The sequence below is a fragment of the Salmo trutta genome, chromosome 13, assembly GCF_901001165.1.
Source record: "Salmo trutta chromosome 13, fSalTru1.1, whole genome shotgun sequence".
NCBI classification, from domain to species: domain Eukaryota; kingdom Metazoa; phylum Chordata; class Actinopteri; order Salmoniformes; family Salmonidae; genus Salmo; species Salmo trutta.
This window is the reverse complement of record NC_042969.1, coordinates 22,528,600-22,546,565: the sequence shown is the minus strand read 5'-3', so window position 1 is coordinate 22,546,565 and position 17,966 is coordinate 22,528,600. Positions and strand designations below refer to the sequence as shown.

Here is a 17,966-nt window from a genome sequence, read left to right as displayed (position 1 = left end):
TGATATGTTTCTAAAGTTGACATACCGGCCTTACTGTAGAATTCTCACTATTGTGTCTCAGGGTTTAAGTGTGATATCATCATCCAGGTGGGCTCTGACTAAAGCTACCTGATGACATTCAGAGAGAGACTGCTGGGCTCTGACTAAAGCTACCTGATGACATTCAGAGAGAGACTGCTGGGCTCTGACTAAAGCTACCTGATGACATTCAGAGAGAGACTGCTGGGCTCTGACTAAAGCTACCTGATGACATTCAGAGAGAGACTGCTGGGCTCTGACTAAAGCTACCTGATGATATTCAGAGAGAGAGGCCACCACAAGACTGCTGGGCAAATCAGATCTTGACCTTATTCTGTGGATTAGTCAGTCCATTGTTCTCTCTGTTGATCCTGGTGTCTGTTCACTGCACTCCTCTCACAGTGTGTGTGTGTGTGTGTGTGTGTGTGTTGGAATGGGTGGGTGGTAAAAGGGAAAACACTCTGTGTTGTCCTTGGATTGCTCCTTTCCTTTCTGCCTTGTCTGAGTCATCCTAGGAATGTCATGTCAGAGCCCAGGATGTTGGGAAACGTGTGTCTCTCTCCGGCAGTGTAGAGAGAGGTGCTATGCGGGAGGTTTGGAACGGGAACAGGTTCATTGTAAAGTGCTGGTTTTGATCCAGGTGAGGGATGCAGCCTATTGGGTTTCGTCTCCGTTATGTATTGTCCCTGGCTGGCCTGATATACAAATACCTCTTGTTATTCTGGTGGGTCAGCTCAAGAGTTCACAATCCTCATTTCATAGAAATTTTATACAGTGTCAGTGTCATGCATTCAAGTATTTATTTTCCCACAAGAGAGAGTTTGGTGTTTTTGAAGGGCTTCTACTTTTGTGTATGAGTGTGCTTGACATAACTGTTATCATACAGTGTTCACAGTTTCACCATGTGGGTTGAATCCAAAGTTCAGTTTTCCCTTGTTCACAGTATGAATCCTCCACTAATCATAGTTATGACTCCCAAGACTGCTATGAGCAGGGCTCGCGAAAGGAAGTCCAGGCAACCTGTATGCCATTGACCGCTGATAAATGCCAAGTCCATGCTGGCTGGCCCTCAATGAATGATGCAGCAGGAGCAGGCACATCACTGGGTGGGCTAGCATAGATACGCTCCACACACCAGCCAGCGAAAATAAAGTGTGAACACAGCCAGTTTGTGGAATGTTCTTGTTCCTCCTCTCTCGAGTGCATTGAGATTGTTCCTGTTTCTCACTGGCTCTTTGTGGTGTCTGGATTGGAAAGAAGTAGCCCACATTGACCGCAGACACTAAGGCTCTAGCTAGCCTATCTGCCACTGCCAGCCCAACCCAGCTCAGTGCCCCGATGCTCAGCCACTCTCACCCAGTGTCCATGGCTCTGTACCGGCTATCACAGCTCCAGGACCAGCCAGCCATCTGCTGGACCGACATGCTCAGATGGGCTTGGAGATTGCTGTCTCTGAGCTGATTTAAAGCTCCAAGTCAACCAGACCGTACCCAAAGGTAATAAATAGGAAGTTGTTTAATTAGTACTTCCACTCAGCGGTACAGAACTCTGAAGAAACGGTTTCTTTCTCCGACGCAGTGACAGCCATGTTTATTCTTTTTCCTTTTTGTTGTCTTGGACATACATCAAAGAACCCGCCTTGCGCTTTAGCCTCTCATTCTGAAAATGATTTATGAGGAGTCTAGTTGGTGTTAAATGAGACAGTAACATGCTGCATACTGCACAGTGTCAGTGAGGGAGTGTTTGTGCCATGGCCTCTCCTCCCAGAGACCTCACAGCACAACAAGGCCTTCTGGCCAATCAAGGCCCCTAAACAAACTTGCAACAACGTAATAAATAAATAGGAGATCATTGGATTCAGCTGATAGGCACACAGCCAGGCTGCTGATTATACAGGCTCTGCTGAGCTATGGGGACTGACAATTGACTGGGGACTGGCTGGAGCCTTGGGGACTTTCTGGAGCCATGGGGACTGGCTGGACCCAAGGGGCTGACTGGGGACTAACTGAAGCCACGGGGACTGACTGGGGACTGAATGAGACCATGGGGACTGACTGGTACCATGGGGACTGACTGGGGACTGGGGATTGGACTGGCCTCTTCAAGCCTCTGATGGCCAGCAGCGTAGTCTGGCACAAATCCACTTGTCAAAAGGGTGGAGGATGGATTGAACCCTGGACTTAAGTTTCTATAGGTTTCCTGGTTACAACTTGTTTAGAAATAAGCACTTAAGGCCTCATATCCCAGTATGTTTGAGGTACAGTAGAAGGATTGCAGGCAGCTGCAAACTTGTCTTTTAAAACTGATTATTGTAATACTACAGTGAGGGAAAAAAGTATTTGATCCCCTCTCAATCAGAAAGATTTCTGGCTCCCAGGTGTCTTTTATACAGGTAACAAGCTGAGATTAGGAGCACACTCTTAAAGGGAGTGCTCCTAATCTCAGTTTGTTACCTGTATAAAAGACACCTGTCCACAGAAGCAATCAATCAATCAGATTCCAAACTCTCCACCATGGCCAAGACCAAAGAGCTCTCCAAGGATGTCAGGGACAAGATTGTAGACCTACACAAGGCTGGAATGGGCTACAAGACCATCACCAAGCACCTTGGTGAGAAGGTGACAACAGTTGGTGCGATTATTCGCAAATGGAAGAAACACAAAATAACTGTTAATCTCCCTCGGCCTGGGGCTCCATGCAAGATCTCACCTCGTGGAGTTGCAATGATCATGAGAACGGTGAAGAATCAGCCCAGAACTACACAGGAGGATCTTGTCAATGATCTCAAGGCAGCTGGGACCATAGTCACCAAGAAAACAATTGGTAACACACTACGCCGTGAAGGACTGAAATCCTGCAGCGCCCGCAAGGTCCCCCTGCTCAAGAAAGCACATATACATGCCCGTCTGAAGTTTGCCAATGAACATCTGAATGATTCAGAGGACAACTGGGTGAAAGTGTTGTGGTCAGATGAGACCAAAATGGAGCTCTTTGGCATCAACTCAACTCGCCGTGTTTGGAGGAGGAGGAATGCTGCCTATGACCCCAAGAACACCATCCCCACCGTCAAACATGGAGGTGGAAACATTATGCTTTGGGGGTGTTTTTCTGCTAAGTGGACAGGACAACTTCACCGCATCAAAGGGACGATGGACGGGGCCATGTACCGTCAAATCCTGGGTGAGAACCTCCTTCCCTCAGCCAGGGCATTAAAAATGGGTCGTGGATGGGTATTCCAGCATGACAATGACCCAAAACACACGGCCAAGGCAACAAAGGAGTGGCTCAAGAAGAAGCACATTAAGGTCCTGGAGTGGCCTAGCCAGTCTCCAGACCTTAATCCCATAGAAAATCTGTGGAGGGAGCTGAAGGTTCGAGTTGCCAAACGTCAGCCTCGAAACCTTAATGAGTTGGAGAAGATCTGCACAGAGGAGTGGGACAAAATCCCTTCTGAGATGTGTGCAAACCTGGTGGCCAACTACAAGAAACGTCTGACCTCTGTGATTGCCAACAAGGGTTTTGCCACCAAGTACTAAGTCATGTTTTGCAGAGGGGTCAAATACTTATTTCCCTCATTAAAAGGCAAATCAATTTATAACATTTGTGACATGCGTTTTTCTGGATTTTTTAGTTGTTATTCTGTCTCTCACTGTTCAAATAAACCTACCATTAAAATTATAGACTGATCATTTCTTTGTCAGTGGGCAAACGTACAAAATCAGCAGGGGATCAAATACTTTTTCCCCTCACTGTATCTGTTTTGAGTCCACACTGTTCTGTCCATTCTCTTCTGTATTTCCCCTATCTTCAGAATATCTTCCGTGTTCGTCTCTTGCCTGATCCATCTGAGTGCTATTTGCTAGTACCTCTTCCAGCTGGCTGTCTGATTATGTGCAGGGTCCCGTTTGAAGGTGTGCACACAGTTAAACAGTATCAGGTGCCATCTGGGCTTCGCATCGAGGACCTGACAGTGTCTGAAGACACAAACAAGAGCTGTAGCCAGAGCTGGCTCTCCTCTGACTGCTGTCCTGCTGCCCTGTCTTGCTACTCTGTTCTGCTGCTCTGTCCCTAACAGAGCTGAGTTCCAGTCTCATCCTGTAGACAGCCTGAAGAGACAGGTAATGAGGAGGGATACCAGGAGGGCTTGGTGTGCCAGGAGAATGACTGATGTCAGCCAGTATATAATGTAGTGCTAATGTTGCTGATGTTTTTAGATTATGACTCATGGGTCAAGCATAGAAGACAACTGAGTTTTTTGTCAGTTGTGTAGATGAAGGAAACTCAGACCATTACTGTGGACCTATTGAAGCCTGTTGTCCACCAAGATGACCCTGCTAAAGGACCATATGTCAGGTCTTATATACTTAACACACACAATCCCATTCAGAGTTAACACAAGCCCACCTTTCTCATATTGCGGTTGTTTTTACTTTCTCTCTTCATTTTTGGCCTGGAAACGGACAGCTTGGCTGATGCTCCGTACAGCTAGTGCTCCGTACAGCTAGTGCTCCATAAGCTAGTGCTCCGTACGGCTAGTGCTCCGTACGGCTAGTGCTCCGTACAGCTAGTGCTCCATAAAGCTAGTGCTCCATAAGCTAGTGCTCCGTACGGCTAGTGCTCCGTACAGCTAGTGCTCCGTACAGCTAGTTCTCCATAAGCTAGTGCTCCGTACGGCTAGTGCTCCGTACAGCTAGTGCTCCATAAAGCTAGTGCTCCATAAGCTAGTGCTCCGTACGGCTAGTGCTCCGTACGGCTAGTGCTCCGTACAGCTAGTGCTCCATAAAGCTAGTGCTCCGTACAGCTAGTGCTCCATAAAGCTAGTGCTCCGTACAGCTAGTGCTCCGTACGGCTAGTGCTCCGTACGGCTAGTGCTCCGTACGGCTAGTGCTCCGTACAGCTAGTGCTCCATAAGCTAGTGATCTGTACGGCTAGTGCTCCGTACGGCTAGTGCTCCGTACAGCTAGTGCTCCATAAAGCTAGTGCTCCATAAGCTAGTGCTCCGTACGGCTAGTGCGCCGTACGGCTAGTGCTCCGTACAGCTAGTGCTCCATAAAGCTAGTGCTCCGTACAGCTAGTGCTCCATAAAGCTAGTGCTCCGTACAGCTAGTGCTCCGTACAGCTAGTGCTCCGTACAGCTAGTGCTCCGTACAGCTAGTGCTCCATAAAGCTAGTGCTCCGTACAGCTAGTGCTCCGTACAGCTATTGCTCCATAAAGCTAGTGCTCCGTACAGCTAGTGCTCCGTACAGCTAGTGCTCCATAAAGCTAGTGCTCCGTACAGCTAGTGCTCCGTACAGCTAGTGCTCCATAAAGCTAGTGCTCCGTACAGCTAGTGCTCCATACAGCTAGTGCTCCGTACAGCTAGTGCTCATTAACCAACACATTTTCATTAGGGAGAAGCCTTGTTATTAGATTGGAACATGATGTTCATTGTGGCAGATCTTCAGTGTGTGAAGCACACACCAATGTGTTAACGTCCGGCTCTTACCAGTCCACATGAATTCAGCTTGCCAAACCCCATATTGTATCTCTCACTCCATCTTTTTTCAATTCCACAGGAGAATTGTTTTGAAGTAGGTCCCAGTTTTCTTTGTTGTTGTGATCTCTGTTAAGCGTGCACACTTAAAACAAGTCTGTGGTGTTTCGCGTGAGGGGAAAGGAACTTAACGTAAACAAGCCAGTTAATGAGCAGCATTTGGTTTGAAGCATATTGCTCAAGCATGGCTATTTGAGAAGTGTTGGTATTTATAGAAGAGACATTAAAACACGAAGGAAGGAGAGCGACTGGTGTTCAAACATTCCCTGGTTTAGATAAAGGCCCCCACTCTGCTGGAGGTCAGTGGAGTGTCATCCTGAGGGTGCCCTGGGTGTGCTCTTTACCTGCCTGAGCCCAAAGCTGCACTGTTTGCACAGGTGGGAGAGGGTACCTTGGAGTGAATGAGAGATTGGAAAGCCACTGTCATCCCTCCCTCCATTGTTCGCTCCATTCTCGTGGATTTAGCTTGTCGGAGCAGCGCACTGGTACAAGACCAGGCCGAGTGTTCGTCACGACCAATTTGTTCTCATGTGGGGCCCCTCCTCCTAATGGAAGCTTTCTTTGTGGCAGTCTCTTTGTCCCATGGTAAAGGTGGGATTACACAGCCTTTAACCAGGAGGATTACAGGAGCCTACCAACCAGCACCACTCCTCATAGCCCTACAATCTAGGCTTTTAAAATGTCACAGAAAAGACGCTGTAAATATGCCCATTCTGTGTGTTCGTCCCATTGACTCAGGGCGGCTTCTCTGTAGAATCCTGTGGTTTTCTCAGAACACCAACATTCCAGGCATTTAGAACCTGTGGCTCAACGGAAGGACCTCCTTAATGGCTTTCATCCCTACTCTGCTGCTTCACCCATTCAATGGCAGCTAGAGCCCACTACTGCCTGGCTCTGGTTCAATGCCGTAGGTCACACAATGTTATGGGACTAAGCAGCACAGAAAACATGATCCCCAACAGTCTGCTACCATACATAGAGCTCACAGTGCTAATGAAAGGCCCCCCTGATGAAAGAGAGAGAGGGAGCGCCCACCCAGCCCCCCTGATGAAAGAGGGAGAGAGGGAGCGCCCACCCGGCCCCCCTGATGAAAGAGAGAGAGAGGGAGCGCCCATCCGGCCCCCCTGATGAAAGAGAGAGAGAGGGAGCGCCCACCCGGCCCCCCTGATGAAAGAGAGAGAGAGGGAGCGCCCACCCGGCCCCCCTGATGAAAGAGAGAGAGAGAGGGAGAGAGGGAGAAAGGGAGCGCCCACCCAGCCCCCCTGATGAAAGAGAGAGAGAGGGAGCGCCCACCCGGCCCCCCTGATGAAAGAGAGAGAGAGGGAGCGCCCAACCGGCCCCCCTGATGAAAGAGAGAGAGAGGGAGCGCCCATCCGGCCCCCCTGATGAAAGAGAGAGAGAGGGAGCGCCCATCCGGCCCCCCTGATGAAAGAGAGAGAGAGGGAGCGCCCATCCGGCCCCCCTGATGAAAGAGAGAGAGAGGGAGCGCCCATCCGGCCCCCCTGATGAAAGAGGGAGAGAGGGAGCGCCCATCCAGCCCCCCTGATGAAAGAGAGAGAGAGGGAGCGCCCATCCGGCCCCCCTGATGAAAGAGAGAGAGAGGGAGCGCCCATCCGGCCACACTGTGATTCTACAGCAGCAGCAGGTTTGTGTAAAGCAGTAGTGGTCTGGCCCTCCCTGGCCCTATGCTACACGCTCTTGTCTGGGTGATTTTGTTATGCAGCCCTGCCCTCCCTCCCTCCTTTCGCTCCCTGCCCTCCCTCCCTGCCTTGCCCTCCCTGCCCTCCCTCCCTGCCCTCCCTCCCTGCCTTGCCCTCCCTGCCCTCCCCTCTCTCCCTGCCCTCTCCTCTCTCCCTGCCTAGTCCTCCCTGCCCTCCATTCCCTTCCTCCCTGCCTGCCTTGCCCTCCCTACCCTCTCTGCCTTGCCCTCCTTGCCCTCTCTGCCTTGCCCTCCCTGTCCTCTCTGCCTTGCCCTCCCTGCCTTCTCTGCCTTGCCCTCCCTACCCTCTCTGCCTTGCCCTCCTTGCCCTCTCTGCCTTGCCCTCCCTGTCCTCTCTGCCTTGCCCTCCCTGCCTTCTCTGCCTTGACCTCCCTGCCTAGTCCTCCCTGCCCTCCATGCTCTGCCCTCTATCCCTCCCTCCCTCCCTGCCCTAACCTCCCTGCCTTGCCCTCTGCTACACGCTCTTGTCTGGGTGATTGTTATCCAGCCCTGCCTTGCCCTCCCTGGCCCTGTGCAACACGCTCTTGTCTGGGTGATTGTTATCCAAGCCACCCTGCCCTGCCCTGCCCTCCCTCCCTCCCTCCCTCCCTCCCTGCCCTGCCCTCCCTCCCTCCCTCCCTGCCTTGCCCTCCATCCATCCCTCCCTGCCCTGCCCTCCCTACCTAGTCTGCTCTGGCACGCACATCACGCAGTGACAGACAGACCAGCAGCCTCAGCGGTAGCAAGCTGTGTCTGTGAGTGTGGGACACAGCTGAACATGTAAACAAGAAATACAGTGTAGAGCCAGAGCCAAACCAGGATTAGGAGCCTGGCATGAGACACTAGCTGTCTGTCGGTGTGGACTGTTGACTCAAAGGGTTGTGCTTAATAAGCAGGTGCTCATTACTTCTGATGGGGCCGGCGTTCCACAACATTACCCAGAATCCCTGTGGAGCTGTGGCTCTGTTTATGAGGGCAAAATTGGCGCATTGTTGCCCTTCCCTGTGGTCTGAGATGCTGGTGGTCCACCCTGTGTGTGAACAGATACATGCAGTCCCATACACCTCCACTGGGTGACTACAGGCCAGGGCTGTGGGTTGGGTCCTCTTACCTTCATAACATTGTGCCCAGATCTGAAACAACAGAACTATGGAACCTGAGCCTCCAGGCCTCAGACAGAGTGTGTAGATAGAGTACCCAGTCCCCACCACTCCTTCCTGTGACTCACATGAATTCCATTCACGCTGAAAGGAGAGAATGACATTTACATCTGCTCCAGTGAGTGTGTTAGGACCGGTGGTATGGAGAGGGGAGTCAGAGGTGGGTACATCATTGCCCCCATGCCCATACTACACAATCACCCACCCACCTCCCCACATGGGCCTGATGTCAGGGCGAACAGATCAGGCCTTGTGCCCTCGCCAGCTTCTGCCATGGTGGAGGTGGAGCGAGCATAGCATTTGCTCCAACATGCCAGAGCTAAAAAGAGGCAGACACTTGACATCACCCTCCAGAAATGTAAAATGGTTTGAATTTAAGGAATGACCAGGTTTCTGTGTGTTTTTCTATGAAGGTAGGGGCTGCGAGTGTTCTTCCAAGATTCCAAGACTCAGTTCTATGGTGTCTGTCTGAGAGACAGCTGGAGGCTTGGATGGGATCTAGCGGGGTGAAGTGGACGGAGGGAGGGAGAGGGAACCAATGAAAGCCAGTGTAATGACAGACACACACTCTGCTGTCCATTTACAGCCATGGCTGTAGCACTATGGTCAACTCCAGCTTGTCTCAAAACACCTCTAGGTGGAGTGTTGGAAGAGTCTGAGTAAAATGACACTGACGTGACCTGCCCTCTACTCAAATGTGTGACCCCACCATGAAATCATCATGGGATTGAGATGATGTCTTGGATGTGCAGAGTTACACTGAACAAAAGCATAAACGCAACATGTAAAGTGTTGGTCCCATGTTTCATTAACTGAAATAAAAGATCCCAGAAATGTTCCATACGCACAAAAAGCTTATTCCTCTAAAATGTTGGGCACAAATTGATTTACATTCCTGTTAGTGAGCATTTCTCCTTTGCTAAGACAATCCATCCACTTGACATGTGTGGCATATCAATAAACTTATTAAACAGCCTGATCATTACACAGGTGCACCTTGTGCTGGGGATAATAAAAGGCCACTCTAAAATGTGCAGTTTTGTCACACAACACAATGTCACAGATGTTTCAAGTTTTGATGGAGTGTGCAATTGGCATGCTGACTGCAGGAATGTCTACCAGAGCTGTTGCCAGATAATTTAATGTTCATTTCTCTACCATAAGCCACCTTCATCGTGGTTTTAGAGAATTTGGTAGTACGTCCAACCGGCCTCACAACCGCAGACCACGTGTAACCTCGCCAGCCCAGGACCTCAACATCTGGCTTTTTCACCTGCGGTATCGTCTGAGACCGGCCACCTGAACAGCTGATGAAACTGTCACCAGGGTCGTGACCTGACTGCAGTTCGGCGTCGTAACCGACTTCAGTGGACAAATGCTCACCTTCGATGGCCACTGCCACACTGGAGAAGTGTACTCTTCACGGATGAATCCCGGTTTCAACTGTACCAGGCAGATGGCAGACTGTATGGCGTCATGTGGGCGAGCGGTTTGCTGATGTCAACGTTGTGAACAGAGTGCCCCATGGCGGCAGTGGGGTTATGGTATGGGTAGGTATAAGCTACGGACCAAGAACACAATTGCATTTTATCGATGACAATTTGAATGCACAGAGATATCGTGACGAGATCCTGAGGCCCATTGTCGTGCCATTCATCCGCCACCATCACCTCATGTTTCAGCATGATAATGCACGGCCCCATGTCGCAAGGATCTGTACACAGTTCTTCCACGGCCTGCATACTCACAAGACATGTCACCCATTGAGCATGTTTGGGATGCTCTAGATTGACGTGTATGATAGCGTGTTCCAGTTCCCGCCAATATCCAGCAACTTTGCAAAGCCATTGAAGAGGAGTGGGACAACATTCCACAGGCCACAATCAACAACCTGATCAACTCTATGCGAAGGAGATGTGTTGCGCTGCATGAGGCAAATAGTGGTCAAACCAGATACTGACTGGTTTTCTGATTATTTTTAAGGTACCTGTGACCAACAGATGCATATCTGTATTCACGGTCATGTGAAATCCATAGATTAGGGCCTAATGAATTGATTTAAATGGACTTGATATCCTTATATGAACCGTAAAATCAGTCAAATCTTTAAAATTGTTGCATTCTGCGTTTATATTTATGTTCAGTGTAATTGATGAAGTGTTGTGTGGCTCCTAGGATGACAGGATGGATTAGCACCTAGCTGCTCCTCTATAGACTAACTGCTGGACCTGGGACAGAACAGGAGAGGAGGGGGGACCCCTTTATAGACACAAACAAGATTTAAGGGAAGACAGAAGACACAAGGATGAGGGTTTTCAGGATTTAGCAAGTATTCAGGTAGATGTCACTCAACTGAGAAAGGGATCAGAGTGAGTAATGGGAAGAAGAGATGGGACCCTACCATCATAAATAGCCTGACCAAGAATTTGCCTAAGTAATGGGCCAAAGTTATTAGATATGAAGGTAGCAGGCCTGCATGCAGGGATGACCACTAGTGAGGAGTGACTGACTGGGTGTTTGATTGAGGAGTGGGAGTGACATACACCGGGGTGAACCAGAGGTAGACAGGGGGATTGGTTACCTAGCCCTCTTATTGTTGTCTTTGACTCATATTCCTATACATTACCATGTCACGCATCAGGCCAACGGTGTAATCTCTCACCGGTGATCTGGAACCTGAATTCCACACACTAGACCAAGACCTGGCGTTGTTTGGTCTAACCGTCCTATCAGTGAAGGCAAACATTACATTAGGCCTCTCTGCCTAGCCCCCCCCAGGATATGGGCACAGAGATAAGCAGGGTTGCTCTCTGAATGAGAAGAGATCAAACTCAAGATGGATGGCACCTTGGCAGGAACTCGTTTAAAGGCTGCCTATCTTCTGCCTGATAACATTGTATCAGCACTGTGGTGTTTGACTTCTCTCCTTGATTTCCGTTGAAAGCTGCACATATACTTGCAATGTCTCTTCTTATGAATCCAGCTGTAATAGTATCATCCACCAGCCTGTCTGGACACCACCCCAGAAGAGCTTCGTTCAACATGGTCTTTTGATGAACTGTCCTTTGATGGAAGTTATTGCAGTGCCCTCCCTTGTTCTAGTCTGAAGGACACATGTTCAGTAGTCCTTCGCGATGAGCATGTGGCGATCTGCATGTGTCCATTCTACTCTACTCACAGCAACAAGCAGGTTCCTCCAATATCTTCCTTCCAATCTCTCTCTCTCTGTCTCTCCCTCTCTTTCTCTCGCTCTCTCTCCCCCCTCTGTTGATCTCTCTTGCTCTCGCTCCCGCTCTCTCTCTCTCTCTCTCTCTCTCTCTCTCTCTCTCTCTTTCTCTGTTTCTCTCTCTATCTCTCCCCCTCATCTCAAAGCCCTGCTACTTCCTTAACCATAATAATTTATCCAGGCAGAGCGCTGTCGAGGTCCGTTTGAAGCTCTCCGTATGACACCAGCCCAGCGCCTTCCTCCTGACTCTGGTGAGGCCGCCCCAGCTTCAAAGCTCCTCCGGGGGCGGCCTCCCTTTCCCATAAATCCTCCCTGAAATCAAAAACCCCTATCAAAATGTCTAAAACAGAGTGGGCCACGAGGGTACAAGCACAGTGGAGCTTTAAAGTGATCCCTGGTTATCCATAGGTTAGGCGACCTCCTTCTGTCTTACACAGATTAAATGTCTTGGATGGTTCCAGCTGTTGTGGAATCTCCTGCACTGAAATCCCTCTGACAACCAGACCAGTAACAGTTTCACCACTGCACCGAGGACGTCATGCCTTTCCTCTTTGTTTTTATTGCTGCCGTTACCTGTCTGGATCAATAGGATTCATAGGCCTACATTCCTAGTGGTGGAAGTAGGAATGTTGTTTGCTGTAGATTGCACTGTGAGGTCTGTCTGTCAGGATGTCCCATCTGCTGATGGAGTGAGTATCACTCTCAGCTCAACAGCAGCTCTGTCTGTGTCTCCCCTAAACTTAGATTTTAAAAAACACTGAATGGGGAAGACTTTCAAACTTTACAAGACAAATTAGAAAAAAGGCTGACATTAATTTCAGATCAATGCTGCTATACATCTGTTTGTGTGCTTGTCACTCCCCGTTTCTTCCACACTTGGCCCCCCCTGTCATTGTTGGACAGAGAACACACTGCAGGGTTCAGAAGGCAGGACAGAGAACACACTGCAGGGTTCAGAAGGCAGGACAGAGAACACACTGCAGGGTTCAGAAGGCAGGACAGAGAACACACTGCAGGGTTCAGAAGGCAGGACAGAGAACACACTGCAGGGTTCAGAAGGCAGGTGTAGGACTTGGTGGGATGTACCAGGCAGGGTGTTTATTACGCTTCAGTAGGGAGGAGGGAGGCTGTTTATGTTGTTTCCAGAGCTGGAACATGGGTCTAGGAGCAGGGGTCTAGGAGCAGGGGTCTAGGAGCAGGGGTCTAGGAGCAGGGGTCTAGGAGCAGGTCTAGGAGCAGGGGTCTAGGAGCAGGTCTAGGAGCAGGGGTCTATAGACGGAAAGAGCTGCCTCTATGGAGCCAATGGTCAGTCAGGTACCTCTCTGTCTCAGTCCAGCTGGAGCATCTCAACAAGACTACATCTCCTGCTGCAGGGTTGCTCAACAGGTGGTTTTAGCAGCAGCAGTGTGTGTGTGTGTGTGTGTGTGTGTGTGTGTGTGTGTGTGTGTGTGTGTGTGTCCAACCAGACACCACCATGACAGGACCAACCAGACTGACTGACAGACTCTCTCTACTCTCCTCCTCCTCTCCTGTCTTTTATTCCACCTCTCGCCGGTTGTGTGTGATTGTGAGCAGGCTGGTGGATCAGATCGGGGAGAAGGAAGGCTCTTTACTTCAGCCTCTTGGTCTCACTCTCATCTGGTGCTGCCTGATTTACTGGCAGCCAGGCTGTTTTAATGAGGCCTCCATGAATCCGCCCAGATATTGCCAGGCTGTTTCAATATTTCAACTAACAATACTAAGTCGTATCTTACCATTTGAATGTCTTGAAGCCAACTGTTTTCCCAGTAAGGTGAATTAGTGGTCAATGTAATGATTTGTTTATGACAGAATGCTGTGTTAACATTCAAACCTGCTGAAATGGGTCTTTATGGTCAATCTTTTGTTCTATTCGTGGAGACAGGGGAATTTTGATTCCATACTTGGTGCAGTGAAACCGTCTCGGTCTAACATTCTGGAATGTGCTGTAATTTAATTCCGGCTCCAAAACAATCTTTACTTTTTTCTGCTGCTTTTTCTTCTGGCACTTTCCTGGATGGCAACCAGTAGACTCCAGGTGAAAACACTTCACTCCTCCACAGAGATGTGTAGCACAGAGAGAGAGAGAGAGAGAGAGAGAGAGAGAGAGAGAGAGAGAGAGAGAGAGAGAGAAAAAGGGAGAGAGAGAGAGAGAAATCATTTTTCAATTCCCATAATCTTGGCAGTTCTCACAGCAGCTGCTGGTACAGCTACAGGATGTGACAGTACCAGGCATGAATGAGCACTGCAGTCCAACACACACATAACCGGGCTCCAGTTCTGAGGCAGCGCAGGAGGGCCAGAGGAAATGGACCCCGGAGCTCTCATGGGAGTCTCAGAGCGCTGAACGAACAGGATGAAAAGAACGTTGTGCACACAAGGACCGTACCGAAAGAAGGCAAGAAATTCCCCGTCAAATAGTTGACTTAACTTCCCCGAAGTTGCCCCTCGCTCTTCTTGAGAAGGGTTATGTTTTTGAGTGGACTTTGGGTGGACCCAAGTTGGTTTGTTTTGCTGATTGGAATGTTCCCTTGGGGTAGCCTGACCCAGTTCTATCCAGGCCTTCTCACACAGGGCCTATCTGTGTTTGTGGGCCTGGACACGTACAGTTTGTAGTGTGGAGTGGTGACACAGGGCCCCCCTCAGAATCAGACAGACACGGCAGGCCAGTGTTAGTTAGGGGGAAGCAGGTCTCTGGTCTGGCTTTGTAATTCCATTTTATTTTCCATGGTTCGTCTGGCTCACCGGCCCAAGGTCATTTGACCCTGTGTTGCCAGCGGCAACAGAATGAATAAAATGTTTCATATGATAGACAGAGTATTTTTTTTTTACAAGGTTCAGTAAAACATCTTTGTGTGTTTTGAATTAAGCAGCAAATGAAGTGTACAGTACTGACTATTCTTGAATGGTGGAATTATATTCAGTTGATATAAATGACTTAGCCAGCAAATACACAAGGCCCATTGATACAATAACATGGAAATGGAATGAAAAGTTGTGTGAAATATGAAAGGAAACTATGCTATGACTCCAAAGACAATCCTGAATTTATGAATAGAGCAGCTTGTCCAGCTTCATAGCAAATGGAGCATGATTCAACCATGGATCCTGTCCACTGCAGGCTACTGTATAATACCCGTGAGCAGAACTTTACTATGTCTTACCAGGTGCCCAGGTCTGGCGACTAACTCTGATGAATAATTCCTAAAAGTATTAGCTGTAAACTGATATTAAATGACTAAGTTTGTTTGTGATTATACTCCATAACAACTTGATCAATCGGCCAATCAATCAAATGTATTTTAAAAAGCAATTTTTACATCAGCAGTTGTCAAAGTGCTTTACAGATACTCAGCCTAAAACCCCAAAGAGCAAGTAATGCAGAGGCAGAAGCCCAGTGGATCCAATATGGCACAGGTTTTATATTTAGAAAGGAAAGCTGTAGAGAAAAAAATAGTTTGTTGAACTGAACAATGACCGTACTCTGCCCATCTCTCTGCTCCTTCCAGGTCCACCGTGGGTGAGTCGTCAGATGGAGGAGCGTCAGGCGGCCAGGCTGGGGGGGACGGTGCGGCTTGCGTGCCCCGTAGAGGGTGACCCTCCTCCCCTGGTGCTGTGGGTGAAGGATGGGCGTAACGTCCACCCAGGCTGGAGCCGCTACCGGGTGCTAAAAAAGAGCCTGAAGATCAAAGAGGTGGAGCTGGGGGACGCGGGGGTGTACATGTGCCGCGTCACCAACGGCTTCGGAAGTATCACTCTCAACTACACCCTCATCGTCATGGGTAAGGCCAGGGAGGGACTGACTTCATCTATAGTCAGTGCACACCCTTGTAATTCATACACATACTGTAAATACAAATATTACATAGACACGTCATGCTTTATGTTCCAATTATCTTCAACTCCTTTAACTCCTTTCATATCAAACCTCAGGAGAACATTACAGAACCCCAGCGGCTCCTCTGTCAGGTTTCATATCAAACCTCAGGAGAACATTACAGAACCCCAGCGGCTCCTCTGTCAGGTTTCATATCAAACCTCAGGAGAACATTACAGAACCCCAGCGGCTCCTCTGTCAGGTTTCATATCAAACCTCAGGAGAACATTACAGAACCCCAGCGGCTCCTCTGTCAGGTTTCATATCAAACCTCAGGAGAACATTACAGAACCCCAGTGGCTCCTCCGTCAGGTTTCATATCAAACCTCAGGAGAACATTACAGAACCCCAGCGGCTCCTCTGTCAGGTTTCATATCAAACCTCAGGAGAACATTACAGAACCCCAGCGGCTCCTCTGTCAGGTTTCATATCAAACCTCAGGAGAACATTACAGAACCCCAGCGGCTCCTCTGTCAGGTTTCATATCAAACCTCAGGAGAACATTACAGAACCCCAGCGGCTCCTCTGTCAGGTTTCATATCAAACCTCAGGAGAACATTACAGAACCCCAGCGGCTCCTCTGTCAGGTTTCATATCAAACCTCAGGAGAACATTACAGAACCCCAGCGGCTCCTCTGTCAGGTTTCATATCAAACCTCAGGAGAACATTACAGAACCCCAGCGGCTCCTCCGTCAGGTTTCATATCAAACCTCAGGAGAACAAAGAGAGGCTTCTTTACGTGCTTCTCCAGTCACACTGCACACAGGTACTTGTTTATAGTGCCAGTAACTTCATCCAGTGTTCCTTATTTTATACGCACTGTCGGGGGTTTCACCCCCCTCTGACACAATGAGAAATGAATTTAAGAACGAATGCAGTAAAGGAGTATGTGGCGTGTGTATCAGTGTGTGAGGTTGTGTGGTAAAAAAGTGAACTCTGGAAAGTGATTGGAGGGGGTGGGGGGGTGTAGAGGGTTGTGGAATGTGCACCACTAGATGATCTGCACCACTAGATGACCTGCACCACTAGATGACCAGCACCACTAGATGACCAGCACCACTAGATGACCAGCACCACTAGATGGACTGCACCACTAGATGACCTGCATCACTAGATGACCTGCACCACTAGATGACCAGCACCACTAGATGACCTGCACCACTAGATGACCAGCACCACTAGATGACCAGCACCACTAGATGACCTGCACCACTAGATGACCAGCACCACTAGATGACCAGCATCACTAGATGACCAGCACCACTAGATGACCAGCACCACTAGATGACCTGCACCACTAGATGACCAGCACCACTAGATGACCTGCACCACTACATGACTTGCACCACTAGATGACCTGCACCACTAGATGACCAGCACCACTAGATGACCTGCACCACTAGATGACTTGCACCACTAGATGACCAGCACCACTAGATGACCAGCACCACTAGATGACCAGCACCACTAGATGACCTGCATCACTAGATGACCTGCACCACTAGATGACCAGCACCACTAGATGACCTGCACCACTAGATGACCTGCATCACTAGATGACCTGCACCACTAGATGACCAGCACCACTAGATGACCTGCACCACTAGATGACCAGCACCACTAGATGACCAGCACCACTAGATGACCTGCACCACTAGATGACTTGCACCACTAGATGACCAGCACCACTAGATGACCAGCATCACTAGATGACCAGCACCACTAGATGACCAGCACCACTAGATGACCTGCACCACTAGATGACCAGCACCACTAGATGACCTGCACCACTACATGACTTGCACCACTAGATCACCTGCACCACTAGATGACCAGCACCACTAGATGACCTGCACCACTAGATGACTTGCACCACTAGATGACCAGCACCACTAGATGACCAGCACCACTAGATGACCAGCACCACTAGATGACCTGCATCACTAGATGACTTGCACCACTAGATGACCTGCACCACTAGATGATCTGCATCAAATAAAATACAATTGTATTGGTCACACACACGTTTATCAGATGTTATTGTGGGTGGAGCAAAATGCTTGTGTTTCTAGCGCCAACGGTGCAGTAATATCTAACAAGTAATATCTTACAGAACCCCAATACACACAAATCCAAAGTAAAGGAATGGAATAAAGAATATATAAATATTTGGACGAGCAATGTCAGAGCAGCATAGACTAAAACACAGTAGAATAGAATACAATACAATATGTGCATATGAGATTAGTAATGCAAAATATGTAAACATTATTAAAGTGACTAGTGTTCCATTATTAAAGTGATTTCAAGTCTATGTATATAGGGCAGCAGCCTCTAATGTGCTATTGATGGCTATTTAACTTTTTAAGGCTGGGGGCAGTATCCTGAATTCCGGATGACTGACGTGCCCAAAGTAAACTGCCTGTTACTCAG

General features: G+C 49.0%; 1 protein-coding gene across 6 annotated transcripts in view; it reads left to right on the top strand.

The window, feature by feature from the left end:
• Positions 1-17,966, top strand: part of LOC115205452 (fibroblast growth factor receptor-like 1) — a 53,024-nt gene that overhangs the window by 10,175 nt on the left and 24,883 nt on the right. For all 6 annotated transcript variants that reach the window (XM_029771444.1, XM_029771441.1, XM_029771445.1 and 3 more), the window contains one exon: positions 15,165-15,437. In XM_029771444.1, coding sequence (XP_029627304.1) covers positions 15,165-15,437 — 273 coding nt within the window. The remainder of the gene's footprint in view (positions 1-15,164; positions 15,438-17,966) is intronic.